The 24,361-nt window shown below is 37.3% G+C and overlaps 3 protein-coding genes across 4 annotated transcripts; 2 read left to right on the top strand and 1 right to left on the bottom strand.

The window, feature by feature from the left end:
* Positions 1-1,262: 1,262 nt before the first annotated feature.
* On the top strand, positions 1,263-3,350 carry LOC130714886 (probable protein phosphatase 2C 2). Its single transcript, XM_057564860.1, has 2 exons — positions 1,263-1,600; positions 2,099-3,350. The coding sequence occupies exons 1-2, from the start codon at positions 1,457-1,459 to the stop codon at positions 3,095-3,097; spliced, it is 1,143 nt and encodes a 380-aa protein (XP_057420843.1). The 5' UTR covers positions 1,263-1,456; the 3' UTR covers positions 3,098-3,350.
* Positions 3,351-5,881: 2,531 nt separating this feature from the next.
* LOC130714885 (dihydrolipoyl dehydrogenase, mitochondrial) lies at positions 5,882-8,574 on the top strand. Its single transcript, XM_057564859.1, has 2 exons — positions 5,882-6,203; positions 7,054-8,574. Exons 1-2 carry the CDS (start codon positions 5,946-5,948, stop codon positions 8,302-8,304), a joined length of 1,509 nt encoding a protein of 502 aa, XP_057420842.1. The 5' UTR covers positions 5,882-5,945; the 3' UTR covers positions 8,305-8,574.
* Positions 8,575-9,328: 754 nt separating this feature from the next.
* LOC130715681 (uncharacterized) lies at positions 9,329-11,563 on the bottom strand. Of its 2 annotated transcripts, none has more exons than XM_057565796.1 (5): positions 11,443-11,563; positions 10,770-10,856; positions 10,563-10,687; positions 10,261-10,473; positions 9,329-10,073 (listed from the first exon to the last, which is right to left on the bottom strand). In XM_057565796.1, the coding sequence occupies exons 1-5, from the start codon at positions 11,453-11,455 to the stop codon at positions 9,708-9,710; spliced, it is 804 nt and encodes a 267-aa protein (XP_057421779.1). In that variant the 5' UTR covers positions 11,456-11,563; the 3' UTR covers positions 9,329-9,707. The 2 variants fall into 2 exon arrangements, with proteins under 2 accessions (XP_057421779.1, XP_057421780.1); XM_057565797.1 differs by lacking the exon at positions 11,443-11,563 and adding an exon at positions 11,310-11,332.
* Positions 11,564-24,361: the final 12,798 nt, after the last annotated feature.

Below are 24,361 nucleotides of genomic sequence, written 5' to 3'. Positions count from 1 at the left end.
AGCATTGTACTAACTTTAAATAATAGCCAATGCTAAACTGGACTAGCCCTCCCAGCCCTCCCATGAGAATTGATGTTTCAGAAGTTGTTTGCACATATTAATGAGGTTTTGTTCAGTTAGTTGATATACATAATTGTATTAATAGTAATACTTTATTAATCTCAAATCTTTTAAAAATATCTTTTAAAATCTCACAAACTGGAAAGTGAGAAACAAAAAGAACGTTGAATAATGAAAGATCATCAAATTTTATTGTTAATGTATTACTTATCTTCTACACCTAATATTTCACATTCCATTTATTACATTTTTTATCCGTGCTAAATATTATTACTTAAATTTAGTCAATTTCAAAATTTTAATAATTACAAATATAAAATTTGCTACACCAAGTGAATTTAACAAGCAAAAATTATAGTCTTTGTCATAATTTAAATATTTATTTCTAATATATTATTCCTCAAATTTTTAATAAAAATAACGAAAATTCTTAATTGGTCATAGTAAAAGTTAAGAAAGGAAAACAACATGAATAAGCATACACATATTTTAAGTTCAATCATGGTCATTATTTATTTTCAAAGTTTCTCTTAGGAGACCATCCTAATCCTTTTTTTTTTTTTTTTTTTGAGTAAGACCACCCTAATCCTTAGCCCATTAGGATTCACTCAATTGTAAATTCTCTCAATTTAAAATTATGTGTTTATCCCTTTTTTCATATGTAAATAAATTATTTTTTGGTACATTAAATAGATAAATAACACAAACCAGAGATTAATATCTAAATCCCTCCCTCTCCAACCATAACCATATGTAACTAAATTCCTACCATTTGAACTATTTTTCTAGAACATATGTAAATAAATAATTTATGTGAGTGATTGAGAAGATCTCATAAATAATTACTTACTTGTACGCAACCGGTGCCACGAGCTTAGCCGCAAAGTTATATTAATTAAAGTGATTAATTTAGAAACTAGAAAGGTTTTTTTTTTTTGATAAGCAATAGAAACTAGAAAGGTAAATTGCATTATCATCAATCAATTCAAAATACCAACAAAACGCAGGGACACTTGTGTCGTTTCCGAATATACATGGCCCATGTGAATAATCGTGGCGATTCCACGTTTTTCTCCTCGTCTCACATATTTACCCTTCCACTCAACAACATTTGTAGAACAACACGAGGGTACTATCGGGTTTTCATTCACCAGCGCGTCGAAGTCAAGCACCCTTTAAGTACGTACGCATCAATATTCAGTAGTATTATTATTCATAGCAGGTAACGGAGACAGAGAGTTAGAGAGAGAAAGTCAGAGCTAGAGAGAGAAAGCGAAACCCTAATTTTGTCACTACTTCAATTCAATTCAACACCAATTTCAATTTCTCCCCAAATTCGAACTGTTTCAATTTCTTCAATACTGGAATTCGAAACCCTTTTGTTCTCGTTTTGAAGATGATGGCGGAAGCGGAAATTATCTGTCAACAGAGCATTCCCATGTTGGAGGTCAAGTATCACCTCTGCGTCGCACAAGAACACAACGTCAAGGTCGAGGTTTCACCCACCTCACCCCCTCAATCTGTTCAGATCTTCAGCCAAGTATGGGTTTTCTCTGAATCCCTAAATTACTGAAATTTCCCTTTTCAATTCCTATTTCCCCCTTTTCCCTATTGGGGTTGTGTTTCATTTGAGAATTTCGTACTCCCAATTGTTTGATTTGTTTAAATCAATTGGCTTTTCCATTTGGGTATCTGTTAGGGCTTAATCTTCAATCGGTGGGCTTTTTGGGTGAATTGGGTTTAGTTTATTTTCAAATCTGAATTATGTCTTATATGTATGTTTGTTGCTTGATAATTGCTACTGGGATCTGATACTGAATTTTGGAACTAGAATTTGGAATTGGGTGTTTATTTGGTTTTTGGATTTAACCTATGTTTAACCTAAGATGAAATAGCTTGCTATAACGTTAGGAAGTTCCTTCCTCTATGGGCTTAGTTAGTGATCAGCCTTATGTTTTGTCTGTTTTTATTATAGCAAAACAAAAGTGGATTACTATGGTGTTGATGTGCTGACTGGTGTTTTATATGTATGTGTTAGGCTGTGAGTTGCTCTGAGATCATTAAAGAATCAATTTTGGAGATCCCTAAAGCTAAGTTTATCCCGAATGTGCGATCTGGTAGCTATGCTGAAATTGGGCCGCGGGGATCTATGGATGATGAACACATTCAGATAGATGATCTAGCTGGGCACCTTGGATTTGTGTTCAAGTGCCCAATGCCGAGTGCGTTTTATGGAGTTTTTGATGGGCATGGAGGGCCTGAGGCAGCTGCTTTTGTTAAGAGGAATGCTATGAGATTGTTTTTTGAAGATGTTGATATGCTGCAATCATACGATACTGATGCACTTTTCCTGAAGGAGTTGGAGGATTCTCATCGGAGAGCTTTTTTACGGGCTGATCTTGCCTTGGCTAATGAAGAAAGTGTTAATAGCTCATGTGGGACTACAGCATTGACTGCCCTTGTACTTGGAAGGCATTTGCTCGTTGCTAATGCTGGTGACTGTCGAGCAGTTCTTTGTAGGAGAGGCAAAGCTGTTGACATGTCCCATGATCACAGGCCGAGCTATTTACCTGAGCGTAGGAGAGTGGAGGAGTTGGGTGGCTTTATTGATGATGGATATCTCAATGGTTATCTTTCTGTAACTCGTGCCTTGGGGGATTGGGACTTTAAATTGCCAATTGGCGCTGCATCCCCTCTTATTGCCGAGCCTGATGTTCAACTGATTACTTTGACAGAAGATGATGAGTTCTTGATCATTGGTTGTGATGGGATTTGGGATGTAATGTCTAGCCAAGTTGCAGTTAGTCTTGTTCGACGCGGATTAAGAAGGCATGATGATCCCCAGCAATGTGCCAGAGAACTAGTCAAGGAAGCATTGCGCCTAAACACATCGGATAATCTCACTGTGATTGTTATATGTTTGTCCTCCATTGAAAGCACTGTTGAATCATGTCCACCCCAAAGGCGAAGATTCAAAGCTTGCAGTCTGTCTGAAGAGGCCCGCAATAGATTAAAGAGCTTGATGGAGGGAAATTAACCGTTAATGTAATTGTTGTGATTCACAAATGTTCCTTTCATTAGAATATTGATCTGATTTTTTGGCTGTTTCAGAGAGTTAGAACAAACAGCCCACAGTTTTGTAGGGATATATATTTGGTGAGGGGAAGAGAGGTTTTAGACCCTATCTAATTGTGAGATGTCTTTTTTATACTTATGATTTGAGATGTAGAAACCATTGCGGCTAATTTTGGCTGAGTACATCTTGCCACCATCAGGGTGGTTTTGATTTCTGTTTATTGTTGCTTCTGTAAATAGATATGATTTAGACTCCTCAGCAATTCTGTTGGGGTGCATTCGACCAGGGTAGAAGAGTGTATTTCAAATTAATAAATGAGTGTCTGAAAGAATGTGCTTCTCTTCAATTAGAAAATAGAACAGAGCTAGTTTAGGAAGAGGTAAATTATGAAAAACTAAATGAACTAATTTGGTCTATAAATATACAGTATCCCTACAGAGGATCTTTTTTCATTATTTTTATTTTTTTATTAAGGGGGACCAGAACTTAATAAACAAAGTTTAATTTGTATGTATTGATCGTGGAAAGAAGTTTTACACTATATATTAACGAGTGGCTGGATGGAGGGGGGACCTACTATAGCCATGACCCTCAAGCTTTTCAATTCAGTTTTGTTTTACATATGATACATTACATATATCAGTGAGCCATATAAATTATTGTATACATGCATTCTTTGACATTATTGTATCCATGTATTCTTTGATATTTGCCCCTCTTTGATCTTAGCATCCTGGTCTCAAATTCATGCATCCGCTAGTACTCTTTAATCGATCATATTTCAACCCGTGTAAGTGGATCAACCTTATAAAATAAACATTTTAATGTATCACATTCACAGATGACAGAACCATTTGTACACCTTCGTTGATAGGTAGTGACACTTTAAAACTACGTTTTTTTCTAAAAGATACATGTGATGAATTTTTCTCCGATATCTATATATATAATGTTCGGCTAATGACAACTATTTTTTTCTTTATCTATTTATTTCTGTCACATTACATAATATATCACATCTATCATTTATTTTTCTTTTCTCACTTTATCACTTTAAGCGTTCTACAACATTTTCCATCATGTTTTTATATGAATAAGTTGAAGAGAAAGACTATATTCAATTGAAGATTTTCAGTTATTTTGTCTTTTAGAATGGAGCCTGCCTTGTCCAACCAAACATTCAGGTAAGGTGTGTAAGGCCGTTATTTCGTTATCTTAAAAGTTGTGAACGTATGACTCGGAAAATTTTGCTGCAATTGCATGGATCATGCTCAAACAATTCCAATCTACAACTCCGAATATCAAATGCCATGTGACTGTGAGGCCCTCTTCTCTCCACTTTCATATCCTAAATAAATTACATGCTTCTGCCCATACTGTGAGGCCATCACAACCGTTGTCCAAAGTCCAAACTATTTAGTATATTTTGAGTTTGCCAAATGGAAATTTTATTTTATTTAATAATGAATGACATGTTAGAAAAAAAGTGTATAACGGTTTTGAACTAAGAATTTATGTTGTTCTTCCAAAAAAAATAGTAGGCAATTTTCAAGTTAAAGTCCGGTGATGTCGGACTAAGAACACAGTGACACGATGAACGTTCACAATGGAGCACGATGCGGGAGCTCTGATGATCAAATCTGCTTAAGCTTAGAGACAGAAACTCAGTTTTAGAAGAGCAAATGAGTTATGATTATGGTACAAAGTGATCAAAATGTATGCACAATTGCACAGTAGTGGAGCAGTGCTCAATGTTTGAGTCATATTATCATTTAAGCGAATCATTTTGACTTTACCAAAATATGTCTGAAATGTTGTGGTCGAGATAAAGTTGTTGACCACTTGTGGTTGAGATGGCTAGATGACCATCTGTGGCCGAGATGACCATATGTGGTCGATGATCATCCATGATCGAGAAAATGTGGTTGAGATGTTGATGAGAACGTGTATTTTACCCTGATGTTTGATTAGTCTAAACCTAAGCATTGTTTTGCAAATAATGCTACTTTTCTTGCAACTTTTTTTATTTGAGTAATTAATCATATGGTCCAGCAATGAACTCCTCATTAAAACCTAAAAAATTCCTTAACATGCTTTTAGAATACAACATCACACCTACATGTAACACCTTGACTTGCCTACCTTGTTTAAAATAATCGAGATAGAGAGGCAGGGAGCATGACAGACTTATTTTCATGGATTCAATTAAGAAATGAATTTGGTGAAAGAGCTCTAATTTTTTCCCACAGCTAAGAGTGCTAGTTAAATGACACATAATACATTTTATTAAATATTTTTTTACATTGAAGTTATTGGTCCAAAAAGCACAGCCACAGCCACCAAGTAGAATAAATTAAAGCAAACATTATCACAAACATCATCAACGGTCTAAAGCAAAGATTGAATTTGCATCTGCATTTCAGAAACCTAAAACTAAAATGAATAATTTTGTGAGTTTCAGTCTCCTCTACCGCTTCGTGCGAACACTTTTAACAGATAGATTAGACATTTTTTGACAGTGGATACCTTAATCTCAACGCACACAATAAATAATTTAAAAATATAAGAAATCCTTAATAATGGAGGGCCACATGTGGATCATACATGGGCTGAGATTTGATGGAATCAAAATAAAAAGAGTAACTATTTATTTTTTACAAAATTATAAATTATTAGCATAGCATATTATAAAAAGAAAAAAAAAAAAAAAAAAAAAAGCATATATGGTCTTGATTTGGGTTGGGTAGTATAGTATTGTGTTAGGTCTGGTGTGTTGAGAAAGAAAACTCAGAATCAAAGGAAAAAAAAAATGGCTATGGCGAACTTGGCTCGTCGTAAGGGTTGCGCCGTCGTGTCATCGGAGAGGCTCAGGTACTCCTTCTTCTCCGTCGCTTCAAGGGGATTCGCCTCTGGATCTGATCAAAACGACGTCGTCGTCATCGGTGGTGGTCCCGGCGGCTACGTCGCCGCCATCAAAGCTGCGCAGCTAGGTCTCAAGACCACTTGCATCGAGAAGCGCGGTACCCTCGGTGGTACTTGCCTCAACGTTGGATGCATCCCTTCCAAGGTTTCTCTTACTGTTTCTTCAATCCCTATATTATTTTTCTGTGTTTGGAATTTGATATCGGTTTTCTTCTTCCTTTGAATTCTCTGTTGTTTCTGGTTATTGCATTTTTTTTTGTTTTCAGATGATTGGTATGATTGGTTTTTGGTTGTGAATTTTGTTAAATTTTTTGGAATCTGAAGTGAGGTTATTCTGATGAGGTGCTGTTAGAAGAGAGTGAATGAGATTGATAGAACTCAGAATAGAAGAGTTGGTGTTTGACATAGCAGTGATAGCACAATTCTGTTGTTGATTTGGATTCTGCATAGTTTTTTCTCCTTGTGTGGATGAGTTTATTTGATTTGCAATATCAAAATTAGGGTCTATATAATCTAAGTATTCAACTAAACTAGATTGTTAGCTGGATGAGAGATCTTACAATAAATAAGCCTGCTAATTTTATATACAGTTGCATTTTCTTCACTATAGATTATTTAATTTTCCATACAAAGTCACTTGATTTGCTGAATAAGTGAATATTATATACAACCTTTAGTCTGTTTTACACTAAATTTGGTGTATTAACCTCCATGATTTCCTCCGTTTCATGTATTTTAATATTAATATGCTCACATGTATAAACTTAGTGGTCTGCCTCTTCATAGAATTGGTATTTGACATAGCAGTGATAGCACAGTTTTGTTGTTTGATCCATATAGCTATGCCTACCCCTTCTAGTGTCAAAAGGCTTTGATTATTGCTGTTATTCTTCTACGCTCCCGTATATTATATCTAGTTTGCAATGACTTGTGGATGTCATATTATATTCTCTCTAGTCTGTACTCATTTATGTTGCCTAAATTTTTTGGTTCAGGCGCTTTTGCATTCTTCTCACATGTACCATGAGGCTAAACATTCATTTGCCCACCATGGGGTCAAGCTTTCAAATGTGGAGGTTGACTTGCCAGCCATGCTGGCGCAAAAAGATAAAGCTGTTTCTAATCTCACCAAGGGTATTGAAGGTCTATTCAAGAAAAACAAGGTAACCTATGTCAAAGGATACGGTAAATTTGTTTCACCATCTGAAGTCTCTGTGGACACCCCTGATGGTGGAAATACTGTTGTGACTGGCAAGCATATTATAGTTGCCACTGGTTCAGATGTAAAATCTCTACCTGGTGTCACTATTGATGAGAAGAAAATTGTATCATCGACAGGGGCTCTTGCTTTGTCTGAAATCCCTAAGAGATTTATAGTTATTGGGGCAGGCTACATTGGGCTAGAAATGGGGTCAGTGTGGGGTCGTCTAGGCTCTGAGGTAACAGTTGTTGAGTTTGCACCAGATATTGTTCCTACCATGGATGCGGAAATCCGGAAGCAGTTTCAACGTTCTCTTGAGAAGCAAGGCATGAAATTCAAGCTAAAGACTAAGGTGGTTGGAGTCGATACTTCTGGAGATGGTGTGAAGCTAACCATTGAACCAGCAGCTGGTGGTGATCAGACTACACTTGAAGCAGATGTTGTCCTTGTATCTGCTGGTAGGACTCCTTACACCGCTGGACTTGGATTGGAGAAGATAGGAGTTGAAACTGACAAGGGAGGGCGAATTTTGGTGAATGAAAGATTTGCCACAAATGTCTCTGGGGTTTATGCAATTGGAGATGTAATTCCAGGCCCTATGTTGGCACACAAGGCAGAAGAAGATGGTGTTGCTTGTGTTGAGTACATAGCTGGTAAGGTTGGTCATGTGGACTATGACAAAGTACCAGGTGTTGTCTACACAAACCCTGAGGTTGCATATGTTGGAAAGACAGAGGAGCAAGTGAAGGCAAGCGGAGTCGAATACCGTGTTGGGAAGTTCCCTTTCATGGCTAACAGCAGGGCCAAGGCAATCGATAACGCTGAAGGACTGGTCAAGATATTGGCTGAAAAGGAGACAGACAAAATATTGGGAGTGCATATAATGGCGTCAAATGCAGGAGAGCTCATTCATGAAGCAGCCATTGCATTGCAGTATGATGCATCAAGTGAAGACATAGCACGTGTGTGTCATGCACATCCAACAATGAGTGAGGCTTTGAAAGAAGCTGCCATGGCCACTTATGACAAGCCTATTCACATTTGAAGAGCTTGGCTGGTTACTTCTATGTTCTCATTTTCATTTTTGTCCAACGATTTTACAATGACTTGAAGATGATACCACCTTTGTGTGTGAAGTTTAGATTCAGGTTTTTAAATACAAATTAGCCTTCTGATTACTTCTTGGCTTAATAAGAGGAATGATTGTGTTTTTAATCCTCGCTGAATTATATATTAATCTCTCCCCTTCTTTCTTTGTAATGCATCAATTGTTGGGTGAAAACAATTTAATCCCACGCTTCTGAGTCATGTAAAAGTTCTGACTAACAAAACACCTTTTGAGTACATGCAAATTATTTCTGTCTACCCATTTCTCATGTGAAACCCATACGGAACCCCGTAAGTGTCTAACTAGCATTTTTCTTTTTAAGTGTTTGAAATCTCCAATTATACACACTATCTTCTCCCAAAGGCATAGATAAAATCATTTAATTTCTCCAACTCTAGGATAAGTAAAAGACTCGGGGCCTATTTGGTTACCAGTTTCATTTTTTATTAAGTGTGTTTATATGATCTTTTGTGAACAGAAAGTGCCTTGGATGTGTTATTTTCTGTTTTCATATTTTTCAACACCGCAACCTCCATCAAGCCCCAACATAGAATGCTCCAACAAATTTATCTATGTTAAGAATCAATAGATATTATTACATTTATTTAAAATATATTCCGTGCATCATGACTTTAGTGGGACAAGATACAACTAGTGATATAATTTCTTTACTAATCTGCGATAGCAGTAGAGGATTTGTATATTCATACCATCTCTTCTGTCTTGAAACTGTGTTTATCTAAGGAAATACAGCATCAAACTTATAATAACGTATTTTCATACACTAATGTTCATACTTTCATACACTAATATGAGTAGCTTCTGAATTCCTTGTGATTCTAGGTTTCAGAAGTGAAAAGCCAAACATGCAGTAAGTAGATTTGTTTGAGTGTGTTTGAATAGAATCGAAAGTCCCTTTTTTCTCTACCATAAAGATAGTTCCATTTACTAATGCACTGGAAAGAGTAAAATGTGCTTTTTAAGTTCAACCTTTTGCCAAAGAATTGTGTCCAAGTATTACTTAAGCGGAATTGAAATAAGCAAATAAAGGACAACAAGGAATTAATGTACTAATCAGTCTAAAATTTACAGTTTTTCTTCTCTTTTTAGTCCTCCTGTTTTCTCCTTCCGCATCAAATACCGCGGCACTTAAAGCATTCCAAAGCTTAAACCTCATAAATGCATCATATCATATCCCAGTAACATGATCAAAGGCCCTTTTCCTCCGATGAGGCCACAACCTTCCCAGGAACTACAGAATCACCTGGACAATCAGCTCAAGACAAAACCATAAATAATATGCCAAAGGTAACAACTCCAGCCCTCTACATGCTTCAGTTCTATGGGTTCTCTTGCATATCCGGTCGTTTCCTGGCTTGCAAAGCCAGCCTTGCATCTCTCTCTCGCTCAAACTCGCGGTAATCTGTTCGCTGCAAGAAGTTAACCTTGTCCAAATACTGGTTTGAACTCTTCTTATAAGCATCAAGTTCATCTTCCAGCCCCTTATTTTCCTCCTTATATTCCCCCCAGTCCTTTTTGGTCTTATCAAGTACACTAAGCTTCTGTTTCTTCTTGATTTGTTCAAGGACAGCATCCACACGTGAAGGTGCAGGGGCTTTGGCTCTTTCCGACGCCTCCTTCGAGTCAGCATCCAAGAGCTTTTTAATTTCGATTTCTTGACCAGCAAAGTCCCGGACCTCAGTAATCTGATAAAGGAAACAAATGAATAAATATTGACACTCAAGTGCCTCATATGTGCTGAGAATGAAGGGCCAGACATCAACCAAGTCGAATCAAACTGCAATGCACTTATTCTTAACTCTATATGGTTCCTTTCCCGATTTTAGCTAATTGCGCAAACTATTTAACATGCTTAGATAGCAACATGCTTACCACTACTTTCCCCCTGCCTGCGGAAGAAGTGGCAGCATCTTCTTTCACTGCTGCAAGAGCAGCAGCAGCGACCTTCTTGGCTTCATCATTTGCACTGTTCTTCTTGGCTTCATCATTTTCGCTGTTCTGCAGCACACCAGGTCCAATCTGAGAAGCAGCACTCCCATGGGGTTCATTTCCTATTGGTGCCAACCCCAAATAAGACATCCAGTTCTATTTACAAAGTTGAAGGAAATTAAGCTCAAGCTAATAACTTTGAAGCGAACAACAGCTATAAAAAGAAAGCATCATGAAAGTCTTACAGAAGATGCCTTCTTTACAGTTTTTTTCGCACTAGACGTCGACTTGTTTGTAAAACTGTTGAGCGTTTTACTAGACACCCCTTTATTCATTTGTTCCCACATAGCATCAACTTGAGCTTTTACTTCTACCAAGACAAGGAGCAAGTCAGCAAGTTTATTCAAAACTATAACAATTAATCTCCATGATAAAAACCAAACGTCCCGTACCTCCACCAGTATCATCCTGTTTTGCTTCCACGCTCGGCCCCGGAACAGGTTCTTTGGCGGTCTCGGCAGAATTCACATTGACTGTATCTGAAATATGAAACATTGAAACCTAAATTGTCATCCAATCCAATGCAACTCCATCTTACACCCACAAATGAAACAATAGCATAAACTATATGATTAAACCATTAAAAATGTTTGCTGAACTACATTCACAGTCACACCATTCACATTTTCCATATCTAGGTAGCAGCATATTCCAATCATATAAGGAACTAATGAGGTATAATATAGCTTCAACTTTCACAATAGGGTAAGGTGCAAGCTGAATGAATTTCCAGTAAGAGGGGCAATGCTAAACATTATAATAAATTTTATAAAAAAAATGCATAGCATGTTGTAAATTATTAGGGTTTATCTTAAGAATCTACCCAGTTTCACAGCAACACTTACTGGAGAAACCTAAGGTAAAAATGACATCTTTTCATAAAAAAGAATCGATTTTTCAGTTTCAGTCCATTAGAAAAGTGGATTACAAACCCAATTATCATCTAACGAGAATGAAAAGCTTGAAAATATTGAGATTCAAAGTTGCAAACAGAGAATGGAACGGTGAAAAGAGAAATCGGAGAGCGAAGAAGAAAGAAAGTGAAGAATGGGAGCAATGGTTTACCAGCTGAACTCATCCCTCTCTCTGTCTCTGTGTGCGTCGACGATGGCGGCTGAAACCAGTGCCTCTGCCTTTCCTCTTCCCTTGTAATTTCTTTTTCCAAAATCACCCCTCTCAATTTTTGTTTTTATTTGGTTACTATTTTTTTTTCTTAGTAACAACTTTTTATTGGTTAATAAAAAAAACTTGGGTGAGTTCGGCTCTGAACGACACTATGGGGCATGACATGCCTCGGGACTATATGTGACTTACAGATGTACTTACATATCGTTCATTAACATGCAATTTTGACATCAGCAACGAGAATCGAACACACAATATAGTTTATCATCACTGACTAAGTTAAGATGTGTCGGTCTTAATTAACAATTTTATATACTTCACCTCACTCAAGGAAATTGATATTTGTTGTGAATATTTGGATGTTCATTGGAGTTGAGAGTTAGAGTCCATGACCAAACTCATATGTATACTTGTTTAACACTCCTGACAAAATATTATAAATACAAGGGAGATTGCACTCAGTAGAGCATCCTCATCGCACTAATTCTTTATCTCTTATTCCTATTTTCTCCTTTCTTGCTTACTCTTTATTCACAACACGTTATTAGCTTATCTTCAACACGTTATTGCTTACTATTTTTAGCTATGTTTTAACCCTATACTCAACATTAGTTTTCTTATCTTTTATTGAAGATCTAAATATTGATTAAAAATCACGAGAGAAGCAAGTGTTTCTCATATTGTCTTGAAAGTTAATTGAAAAATAAAATTACTTTTAGGATGTACAAAAGATTGTTATTATGAAAAATGAATATCGTCACATAAAAAAAAATACATATCATAATTCATAAACATTATGTTTTTTTCCCCTTCAATTCTGGTCATTCACATTACAGTCATTTTTCAAGTTATAAATAACAGTCATTTGCAATAAGTTAATGTAACTTCTGGAATAAATTTCAAAAAAATAAATGTAACTTCTGGAATTACAATCATACAACAATGTGTATAACGGAGAAGAAATTAAAATTGGAACTTAACTTTGAGTTGGTGCAAACGGTTTCACCAACAGATTATTAAACCTCTAAATTTACGTGTTCTTTGTACTTTGGTCTAAAAAATAAAGCCAAGCTTAGAATTCCTATTCATGGCAGCAATGGAAGAAAGATCAGCTGGCAAAGTGATTACTATCCAAATTATGTTAACATTAATACTATTTTCTCAGGTGACCAATTCAAATGGGCGTTGTTGGTGGTGGGGTTCACCAGAATATTTACTTTCCTTTGAAAATCGTTTGATTGATGATTATCCACAATATGATATGAACAAACACGAAGTGAAGATTCATTGCGATGTTTGGGATTATGGAACACCTGATAAAACTGCAATATTGAAACCCGAAACATCTTTCACATTTTGTGGCGGAGGGTATTTGTTTAGAGATCCAACATGTGTTTGTGACGTTTCCGTGAATATTTCTGATTGGAAGCGAGTGTTCATAGCCTTCAATGATATTGATGATGGCTTTGATTGTAAAAAAACAAAGCATTGTCATTGGCAAATACGTGCAGAATTTGGGCTTCTTTATTCTCCAACTCAAAACAAATACATACAATATGATTACAAAGAAAAATTAGACTAAAAATATTGAGGTGATGGCGATTAAATAATTAATTAGTCTTATATGTGCTAAATTTTGTCTTGGTTGTCTTTATTAGGCTTAAGTATTTCCAAGCTCCCATCCCTATATAATAGGGGTTCTTTGATTTTGGTTCCTACATTTTTAGTTATTTTGTTTTAGTCTTTAATTGCAAAGAAATAGAGTGATTTTCGTCTTTGCCGTTAACATCCATTACAAAAAACGTCAGTCAACTAACATAAGGCGATGTGGCCATTTGACACATCATCAGCCTTGCCACATCCTATATGGATATTGAGTCTATGTGGCTTGAATTACATTCATTAAAGGGACTAAACCCTACGAATTTTTCCGCACCCTAACTTTCATTGCACCTCACGGGTGAAGAACACAGTGAATCCAAATATACATCCTCATGCATGCTACTAAGCCATTCATCAATTTAAGCTTTCTCTACCACATCTTCATCATTCCACTGGAAGAAAAAGAACCAAAAACTTCCAAGTTTCTAAACGAACAACACACGATAAAGAAAATGGATGAGAAAAAAAGGCAAAAACAAGGATGGGTTAGGGAAAATTAAAGTCAGAAATATCAAAAACAACAAACAAACTCACATTCTAGTTAGGACGCCTCAAAAAAAGTCTACCTGAATTTTTGGAGGTTTTAAATGTCGACAATTTCAATTGCTCTCCATAACGACACACCCTGAACAATGGCGAGAACGATGAAGATGAACCGGTCACATTCATCACACGTCATGTACCATGTGCACAATGGATGAAATTGTTACTAAATACAATGTGGTGATGCATTTAAGTCATTTGGTTTTAAACCTGTTTTGAGTTCTAAAATTGCAAGATTAGAAACTGTTATGTGAATGAAAAATTGGTATTTTTTGGTTATTGGAAAATTGGCATTACTTGAACACAATTCAATTCAATAAAGCATATTTGCTTTTGATTCAAGCAAACTTGACATTAACATATCCATGTGCCTGTAAAGCATTATAATTTTCTCAAATATCCATAAAAAACATACCTATGTGCTTGACACAAATAACAAATACAATTCATAAACTTTGAGCATAAACACAATTCTTGAACCATGTCCAATTGAATTGAAAGGAAAAAGAAGGATTATGGATGGAAAAGTGTAGCCTGAATTATTTAGATTTCTACATCCATGCATCAAATATGAGTACTATTTTTTAGAAGTATCAAATCATATATTAATATATATATATATGTATATATAGACTACTTTATATCTATCTTAATGATGTTAATTATCTTATGATCTTAATCTTAATAATATTTACTGATAAAGAAGCTTCTATTTTCCAGCCTAAGAATGATACTTGCTTCTGTTTTTGTTATCTTATGAAACTTGCTTCTATTTAATGGGCTTCATATTAATTTTTTTGTTCAAGTAGGCATGGCATCGGGTAGGGTCGGGTGCGGGTTTCACCCTGCCCAAACCCGAACCCGAAATGACAAACCCGAACCCGAACCCGAACCCAAACAAGTTTCGGGTACACTCCCACACCCACACCCACACCCGATGGGTTTCGGGTTTCCACACCCGAACCCGAAACCCGTTGAGAACATGTACCATTTATTTTTGTAACCAACATGTACAGCTCAATAAACTACATTTTGGAAAAGAAAAAAAGCTAATAAGTAATTGTTCTCATTTCCCACCCTTGGTTCATAAATAGGCATGCAACAAAGTTAACAATGACTAATATAGGACCTGGATAATTGGATATGAGGCTATTTATGTAAATTGAGGCATATAATCGGGTTTCGGGTAGGGTTCGGGTGCGGGTTTAACCAAACCCGAACCCGAACCCGAACATAGGTTTTATAATCGGGTAAAACCCGAACCCGAACCCAAACCCAGTCAACTCGGGTTTCACCCGTCAAACCGGGTCGGGTCGGGTCGGGTACCCGCGGGTTCGGGCCCCACTGCCATGCCTATGTTCAAGGAATATATTCTGTTTTTTTTTGTCAATAAGGAATATATTCTGTTGAAACTTGGCAAAAGACACTGAGACAGAAAGAATTGGGCATTTAGGCTCTTACACATTAAGCCCAATTAACAAAAACCGGTGTGAAGCCCAGTCCTTTTGTCAACACGTGAAGCCCAACATGAAGACTCTGTCGTTGACTCAAAATAAAGGAATACACTATCATTTTTTTACTAAAAAGAAGTAAAAAACAATGATATGGGAAGAGAATTGGAAGAAAGAAAAATGGACTTTCTAATGGTTGCATTGACTTAACCACTAACAAGGGATATTTCCCATTCTACGACCAATAGAACTTTCCAATTTACTATGAAAATAGTTGTATGTTTTCCTTAAACATGTAATTTATAAATATAACAAGTGGATTAGTTGAGTCTGTAACTGATCAGACTCCCACCGTTTTTTTTTTTGACTAAATGCAACTGGATAAATTAGGTCAACTATTTCAATTTTATGTCAAAAGGGTATTAGGTATTGCTGCAATTAAACTATCACAAAGGCATATTTTTTTTGTTTGAGTGCTTTATTCTAATTCAAAGAGCTAGCAAGACAAATTAACTGAAAATTAATGTAGTTTATAGCTATGCAATGACCCAGTTGACTCTTTAAACAATATTGTAAGAATTTATTTTGTTAGTTGACCTTTTAGTTTTGACTTGGCCAACAAAATATATATACGTTCAAGAGTCTGGCCAACAAAATGAAACAATTGCATACATAACTTCCCCACAATGATCAAAATGAAAATTCCATCCATAAAAAGTATCTTGGTTTGTAATATTGTAATTTATAATATAAGCCCAATGGAAAATTTTTTTAAAGAGAAATATATTATATAGGTAAAAAAAGATAATATTGAGAAAAACTCCTCTCAACGAGTACAGTTACCAAGCCCAATGGAACATACATTCCAAAATTTGACTGGAATCATGGTTTAGGATAATATATCTTAAGAAGCTTCCATTGTTGACGCCAATCAAGCAAATTAAAGGGCACGAATGATGTGCTTTGGCTACTTGGACTTTGCTACATAGACATAGTTATATAGAAACTCCATTGTGGCTTCAAGACCAGTCTGCCTCTTGGTGTTAAAATAAACAATAAAGAGCGCGTAATAAGCACTACTTGCTAAAGTTTACTTAAAAAAGAGGTTATAGAGACTTTAAACTTAAGTTCAAAAAAAAGACTTTAAACTTCTTATAGCACTATAGACTGCACTATACCCAAAATTAAAAACAAATTGAATAAAAAACTTCGTGTAGCATAATAGTTATGCGATAGGCCTAGGTTTTCTTTAAGGCCATGGTTGTTTAGTTCAGGGGGTATACAATGCTACCAAAATAACTATAAATTAGCTGCAAGCGTAGCAAATTGATAGTTATTTAATAGCAAATTTACTTTCGTGTTTCCGCACACAAAATATTACTTCAATATGGAAAAAATTATGTTTTACTAAGAATCTACATGTTGCATGCTAGAATATAATATAAAACTATTCATAGCTAATAGTTTTTTTTTCTACTGTACATGGGTTGGGGCCCCTTGTGCACCCATTTCATTATTAATACATATATCAATTTGCTAATAAAAAAAACCTAGCTAATAGTTTAAGATTTTGAGATAATTTGTTGTTTGGCAGAGAGCCGGGCAATGAACATATTTAATATTCTTATAGATTATATATAGAAGCAGTGTGGACAAATAAAAGTTTGAATTGAAACCATGCACATGAGTTTTAGCCAAAGGTTTCTACAAATTTGATCATTGAGATGCCGATTGAGTTTGAACTCTAACGCTAGGTTCTCTGTTCCTAAAATGAGTACTACACTATATATCTAACAAGTGAACAATTGAAGTGCTTTTGGGCTTTGCCTTCGGATGAAATTTCCTAGCTAGCTAGCTAGGTTTAAGCATTTTTGGCAAATATGCATGGGAGCAAGGTTCAATGTTCCTAGTGTGCTTAATCATTTAATATTAGCACTAATGCATTTATATATGTTCCAAACACAGCTTGGCCTACTAGACGTAGGGACCAAACATGTCTATCCCAAGTTCCGCATTTTCGTGCGCTAGCTAGCTAGTTCTTTCAATTATCACCGTAGACATGTATGCAAGCAAAAAAAATGCCAAAATTAAATTCATCATGTGATAATTGTAAGAATAGCACGTGTGGTTTTTCTTTTATAGATAATCAAGTTTAGAAAGGCCAAAACTATAATTACACAATATAAATTTCTTAAACACTGATTGTATCGACTTAATTAGTGTCATATACGTAGTATATCCTTCTTAAAAAACGTCTCATGATATCCTTTGATCTAATACACATTATCATAGTGTTGGACGTGAGAAGAAGAATGGCATGTCATTGACTCCAAAGGCCATTATTTTGAGACTTCTAAACGCTAAAGCAAACATAGCATAAAGTTATCTACATATATCACTTTCAGATTTAACAAGCAGATCTTTGAGAATGCTTGTTACGATTTCTCATACGAAAATAATGAAAGGTGACATCAAGCAAGAGGACAAATAGTGTATACGCATGCAGCCAAAATAATTAATTTCAATGGGAGGAATATTTAAAACCAGACTACAAATTAAAGAAAAGTTTCAGCCAAGAGCCATGTAATTAAAAGAGAAAAACCAAAGTAGCAGGTGGCGAATTATCATGGCATGATGGGGAAATAGATTAGCATTACAAGAAAGAAAGTAAATCAGTGAATTGAATAAATCCAGAAGCAGAAAACTGGAAATTAAAAGTTCCTCAGACATGTCGTTTTTACAACGTGACTTAATTTATTTAATAAGTGCCATTAGTTGAATCTGGACGGGCTATATATCTTTCTTCAAATATCGATCTTAGTCATGTAAATTTTGATCGCTCCACAAATTTGAATTGATCTCATGATACATCACTTTCTTCACCTTTCTCTTATCACCACTTATCTTGTGTGTGTATATATAAATATAGTATATTGGAAAATAATGAAATAGGAAAATATCATTATTTTTTAGAGCTATATGTGTGAATAGTCTCCACTTTTAATTTTGTGGTGGTATTTGTGCTTCATTGACAGTTTATAATCGCCAAAAACACTACTACTAAGTTCGGGATTTAGCGGCAATTATTTTTTGAACTCTTCCACTAAATATGTGTTCCGGCGGTTAGTCGATTGTCAACCGTAGTAGAATTTAACGAAGGTATTGAGAATGGCGTCATTTTTTTATGAGCCTCCAAAGAAACCGCCACTAAAACCAATTTTCTGCTCGACGAATGAAGTTTTTGCAATATTCAATTTGAATGTTAGCGGCGGTTTGAACCGCCATTACACACATATTTTTTAGGCTAGGTTAACGCCATTTTAAACCGCCATAAAAGCTTAACCAAAAACTAGATTTGGCCACTTCTAAAATATTTCATAACTTTTAGGAGTGAATCACCATTTTGGTCCCTGAGATTGTAAGCGTCGGTCATAGTAGTCCCTGGGTTTCATTAATGGTGAAAAAAATCCCTGAGTTTGTCTCCGTCGGTCATAGTAGTCCCTAACCACGTTGGGCCGTTAGTCCCTGGGACGGAAAAGTGACATGTCACTTTAATTGACACCTTGGCTTGCCCCCGTGTCGTGCCACGTGTCATAAGTTACTTTCCCCCCAAAAATCTTTATTTCACAATGATCCCTGATGACGTGGCACCTCCCCATTGGACCAATATGTGGGCAAATTAGTCCCTGCCAACCTATGATCATAATACGTTGTAGAGTAGAGAGAGCGAGTGTCAGACCATCTTCTTCTTCCTTACCCATTGCAGAGAGAAAAGCTTCAACCTTTGAGAGGATTAGGTTGAAAAACACTGGTTCCCGAGCGGCGGTGAAGTTGGGTGTGTTCGTTGTTGTTGTCTGGTGAAGGACGACGACCGACGGTGACGAGTTCCACGGTGTGTCTTCATCGTTCTTCACGACGTAAAGGTATGTTTTTGCTTTAAGTTTCATCGTTATTTTCGTCTTCTATTTCATGGTTTTATTTGTGTTAGTGTTCGAATGGATGTTAGGTTGGTGTTTGTGTAGTGAGATTTTGGGTCTGGTTGTTGGATTTTATTTGGGGTTGGGGTTTATGATGATACATGCTATTATGGGAAAATGAAGAAAAGTTTTGTTTTTTCTATTTGTGTTCTAACCCGGCGTGCTTTGTTGAGTTGATTTGTGGTGGTTTTGAACGTTTTGATGTAATGTGAAAAACCCCAAATTTTGTACTGAGAAAACCAAAAAAAATTTCATGATATTATTTCTAATTTTGTGTGTCATGCAATACAGATGATTAATCGCAGGATGACTCTAATTTTGCACCATGGTGGAAATCTAGTGACAAATGCTGAGCCTGATGGTGTTGGTGTGTTGTATGATGGAGGTGAAATGTGTGTGTGGGAAGACATTGATGTGGATACATTCAATGTATTTACGCTGGAAGCATTAGCCAAAGAACACTACTACCACAGCTTTAGCAAAATATGGTTTCGGAATCATGGAGCTGAAGAAGGGATAATGGATCTCATTAAGGTTGAAGGGGATGATTCTATAAGAGACATGTTCATAGTTGCTAGGAAGAACAACTGGGAGATAGAAGTCTACTTTGAGCATATTATGAATCATGAGGAATTTATTGTGCATGGACCTCCTGATGCAGTGGTGCCTAGTGAAGATGATGATGATGTGGAGATCATACCAAATGCTGAAAATGTTGTAGAACCAGAGGGAAGCAAAGTAGCTGATATTGCAAGCAGAGTTCCTGATCCAGTGGTGGCTAGTGATGATGATGATGATGTGGAGATCATACCAAATGCTGAAAATGATCAAAGCATGCATGTGGACAGTAATGAAGACAATGAGGACAATGTTGAGCTGATGACGAGTGAACAAATGTTGGCTGATATAGATGCATGTGTTGACAGATTTATGGAAAGGGATGATACTGCTAATGGGAAGGGGAAGAAGGGAAGCACAAAGGAGAAAGGGAAGAAGGCAAGCAGAGATGAAAAGGGGAAGAAGCCAAGCAAGGGGAAGAAGCCAGTCACAAAGGAGAAAGACTTGAAGGGGAAGAAACCAATGGTGGGAAAGAAAAGGTGTAATTCAGAGACTGATACCAGTGAAACACAATCCTATTATGGAAGTGGTTCTGAGAGTTCTGATGATGAAGACAGTGCATATGAGCCAACACATGTGGAAGAGCAGGAGTGGTCATGTGAAGAACATAGTGAGAACTACCATAGTGAAGAGCTAAACAGCCCTGTAAGTACTGATGATGAAGGCAACTCAAGAAGAAAGGGAGTTTTCCCTCAATTCAAAGAAGGTTCAGGCTTTGGGCAAGTTCACTTGGAGCTTGGAATGGAATTTGCTGATCTGGGCACATTTAAACAAGCTGTGAGAGACTACACCATACAAGCAGGGAGACAAATGAGGTGGTTGAAAAATGATAGTGTGAGGTGCAGGGCTGGATGCAGGGTGGAAAAGTGTCCTTGGGTGATATTATGTGCATGGAGCAATGCAACAAAAAGCTTCCAAATTAAAACTTTTGATGACATACACACTTGCTGCAGAGGCTTCAAGAACAAGCAAGCAAATACAAAGTGGGTGGCTGGAAAGCTTGTGGACAGAATTAGAACACAACCAAACCTTACTCACTCTGAGGCATTTGATGTAATGAAGATTGAATATGGAGTTGTTTTGGATGACACCAAAATCTTCAGGGCAATGAAGCAGGCAAGGAAGGCTGTGGAAGGAAGTGAAGCAGAGCAGTATGGCAGGTTATGGGACTACTGCCATGAACTAATGAGGAGCAACCCCGGTTCCACAGTGAAGATGGATTGCATTCCAATCACTGATTCTCCACCCCAATTCCAAAGGATCTACATTTGCCTGGATGCATGTAAGAGGGGCTTCAGAGCAGGATGTAGACCTGTAATTGGGCTTGATGGATGCTTCTTGAAGGGATATTTTGGAGGCCAGCTCCTGTCAGCTGTTGCACAGGATGCAAACAACCAAATTTATGTGGTAGCTTATGCAGTGGTTGATGTTGAGAATAAAGACAACTGGAAGTGGTTCCTTGAGCTTTTGCATGGGGATTTGGGGGATTATAGGCAACATGGCTGGCATTTCATGTCTGATATGCAAAAGGTAAATTTAAGTCAATTATTTTTTCTATTTGCTCGAAAAGATGAGGGACTAATATGCCCTTTATATGACTAGTTTAGGGACTAACATTGAATCTTATATTATTGTTACAGGGCTTGATTCCAGCACTGCAAGAGGTCATGCCTGGTGCTCAACACAGGTACTGTGTAATGCATCTTTGGAGAAATTTTACCAAGCAATGGAAGGATAAGGAGTTAAAAAATGATGTGTGGGCGTGTTCAAGAGCTACCACTGTTGTGGAATTCAATAAGAAGATGGATAGGGTGAAGAGGAAGAACCTGGCTGCCTGGACTTATCTGAATAAGTGGCCAAAGAATTCATGGACCAAGGCTTATTTCACTGAGTTCACTAAATGTGACAACATCTGCAACAATGCATGTGAAGTGTTCAATGCCAAGATTTTGAGGTATAGAGGGAAGCCAATACTGACACTACTAGAGGAGGTGAGGTGCTATATTATGAGGACTATTGCAAACAACAAGATGAAGCTGAATGGACATTTGGGTACTCTACCACCAATGCAACAAAGGAGGCTTGACATTGAGAAAGAAGAGAGTAGGAAGTGGACTACAACATGGACAACTGATGGTGAAAAATATGAGGTAGCTATTTGGGATACTAGAGTTGGTGTGGATTTATTGGCCCAGACATGTACTTGTAGATTCTGGCAATTGAGTGGCATGCCATGTAAGCATGCATGTGCAGCTATTGGTTGGAAGAATATGAGGCCAGAGGACCATTGTCATGCTTGGTTGACAATGGGAGCTTACAGAAGCACCTATGAGTTTGCAATTCAGCCAACAAATGGTCCAAATTACTGGGAAGAAACTCCTTATTTGAGGCCAATCCCACCTAAGCTGAAGAGAAAAGCAGGGAGACCAAAGAAGAATAGGAGAAGAGATAGCACTGAGGCAGCTCCAAGTGGGACAGCACCTAGTGGGGCAACAAGATCTACTCAAGCTGGGAATGCTCAGGCAGGTGGGAGAAGGACTAGGATTAGGAGAGCTCTTGGTGAAACTAGATGTTCAAGGTGTGGGTTATATGGTCATAACACCAGAACTTGTCATCATCAGGGTGTTGCACTGATGCCTAGGAATTGGGTTCCACCACACCCTGAGGAAAATGAAGGCAATGATCAAGGTCACCAAACTGAGATTGACCTCTCACAAACTGCTCCAAATGAAGAACCATTGTCTCAGCCTATAGCACATGTATAATCATGCATATTATACTCTCACAAACTGCATATTATCATGCATATTATACTCATGCATATTATATCTTGTTTGTAGGCACCTAATTCCCAAGCCCAAGTTCCAAACAATCAAACTAGGCCACCAAGGAAGCCTAGGCAGCCTAGGGCTTCTGTGCATGTGGCTGGGCCTCCTGTGCATATGGCTGGGCCTTCTGTGCCTCAGCCTGGGCCTTCTATGCATGTGCCTGGGCCTTCTGTGCCTCAGCCTAGGCCTTCTATGCCTCAGCCTATGCCTCCTGTGCCTCAGCCTGGGCCTCTTGTTCAGATTGGTGGACCTTTTGTTCAGGCTGGGGTCAGGGCACCTCCAATTAGAGCCTCTGCATTCAGGGCCCCTCGTTTTGCAAACAGGCCATGGTCAGCCCCAGCTCCCCTTGCAGTCCAACCAGGTTTGCAGATCAGGAGTTCACCCACACCTGGACCAGTATCAAATGAGCCCCGTATGCCTACAATGACCTTCATACCAACTCCTATGACAAGGCCAATGCAAGGTGATCAGAACAAGTGAAGAATTGCAGCATGGAAAGATTTTTTTTGATATCCCTATCCATAGTATGATGGGACTGTAACTTTTCTGGAATAGTGGTGCTTTAAATTGTTGATGGGAACATAAATTATGTCCTTTTATTTATTTGCTATCCAGTAGGTAACTTAATTAGACATATGATGTATTTTGATGAGTATGATATCTTTGATGATCTCAGGGCATTACTTGATTCAGTTTGACATCTATTCATGGTTCCTTCATTGCATATTTTTTGATATCCCTATCCATAGTATGATGGGATTGTAATTTTGAACAGAATGGATGTGCAATCTACAATTTTATGATCATGTGATATCTTTATTATCAATGACAAAACTATGATAGTGCATTACTTAAATTGATTTCTTATTTAGTATTATCATTTGCTTGAATAGACCACAAAACTATGATAGTGCATTACTTAAATTTTCATGTCCATATATTGATTGATTGCATCAGGTCAGCTTACAAACATATTTCAACCAATACAAACATAACCATGTCCCTTATATCCCCCTTATAACAACAAAAGACATGCCAATCACCATAAACATAACCAATACACAAACAAGACCTCTAAGCATCCTAAGTTCTACATTCTTAAACTTGTTCTGCTCCTCAACCAAGGCAACATTCTTCTCCAGAACCCCCTTTATCGTTCTCAACTCCTCAATCAGACATTCATTTTTCAGCATAACTTCCTTCATCATTGAGAGTTCCTCAAGCATAGCATCATTCTTGACCACAAGCTCCTTCAATAGCATAGAGTCTTCAGCCTTCATACCCAGACCACTGGATTCATCTGTGTCCGCTACATCATCTACCCATCGAAAAAAATTGCAGTTTGACTCATGACCCTGTGACATGTGAACTTCAGAAAAAGAAGGATGAGAACAGAGGATGATGAAAATGAGGAAGAAGACCATACCTTGGGTAGATAGCAACAATAAAAAGCTTTCCCTGGGTTCGCGTCTGTCCTCGACACCCTCACCTTTGCCTCTTCACCGCATTTGCATCGAGGGTTTCCGCCGTTAACAGATGAGCTACCGCCACCATTTCCTTTCGTGCTTGACCTCTGTTGAACGCGGCCTTTGAAACCCTCACCCGTTGTCATGTTCGATTCAACAATAAAGAGCACAGGAATTGCAGTTTGGAGAGAAATCGAGAAGGAATTTTGGAGATTCAGAGGAATTGGGGATTTGGATATGGTTCTAGGGTTCACTGATTTGGGAATTTTAAACCCAATTCGAAGGGACTAAAATGATCGATTTAATCTCCTTAT

The sequence above is a fragment of the Lotus japonicus genome, chromosome 4, assembly GCF_012489685.1.
Source record: "Lotus japonicus ecotype B-129 chromosome 4, LjGifu_v1.2".
NCBI lineage: Eukaryota > Viridiplantae > Streptophyta > Magnoliopsida > Fabales > Fabaceae > Lotus > Lotus japonicus.
Note: the sequence above shows the minus strand (reverse complement) of the source record. Positions and strands in the feature narration are given on the sequence as shown.

Excerpts from the sequence above, each read along its gene's own strand:
- LOC130715681 (XM_057565796.1), bottom strand. Across the intron at positions 10,474-10,562 it reads CTGTAAAGAAGGCATCTTCT|AACTGGATGTCTTATTTGGG; the intron begins GTAAGACTTTCA and ends CTTTGTAAATAG. Across the intron at positions 10,074-10,260 it reads CAGGCAGGGGGAAAGTAGTG|ATTACTGAGGTCCGGGACTT; the intron begins GTAAGCATGTTG and ends TTCCTTTATCAG.
- LOC130714885 (XM_057564859.1), top strand. The coding sequence starts at position 5,946 with ATGGCTATGGCGAACTTGGCTCGTCGTAAGGGTTGCGCCGTCGTGTCA. Across the intron at positions 6,204-7,053 it reads TTGGATGCATCCCTTCCAAG|GCGCTTTTGCATTCTTCTCA; the intron begins GTTTCTCTTACT and ends TTTTTGGTTCAG.
- LOC130714886 (XM_057564860.1), top strand. The coding sequence starts at position 1,457 with ATGATGGCGGAAGCGGAAATTATCTGTCAACAGAGCATTCCCATGTTG. Across the intron at positions 1,601-2,098 it reads CTGTTCAGATCTTCAGCCAA|GCTGTGAGTTGCTCTGAGAT; the intron begins GTATGGGTTTTC and ends TGTATGTGTTAG.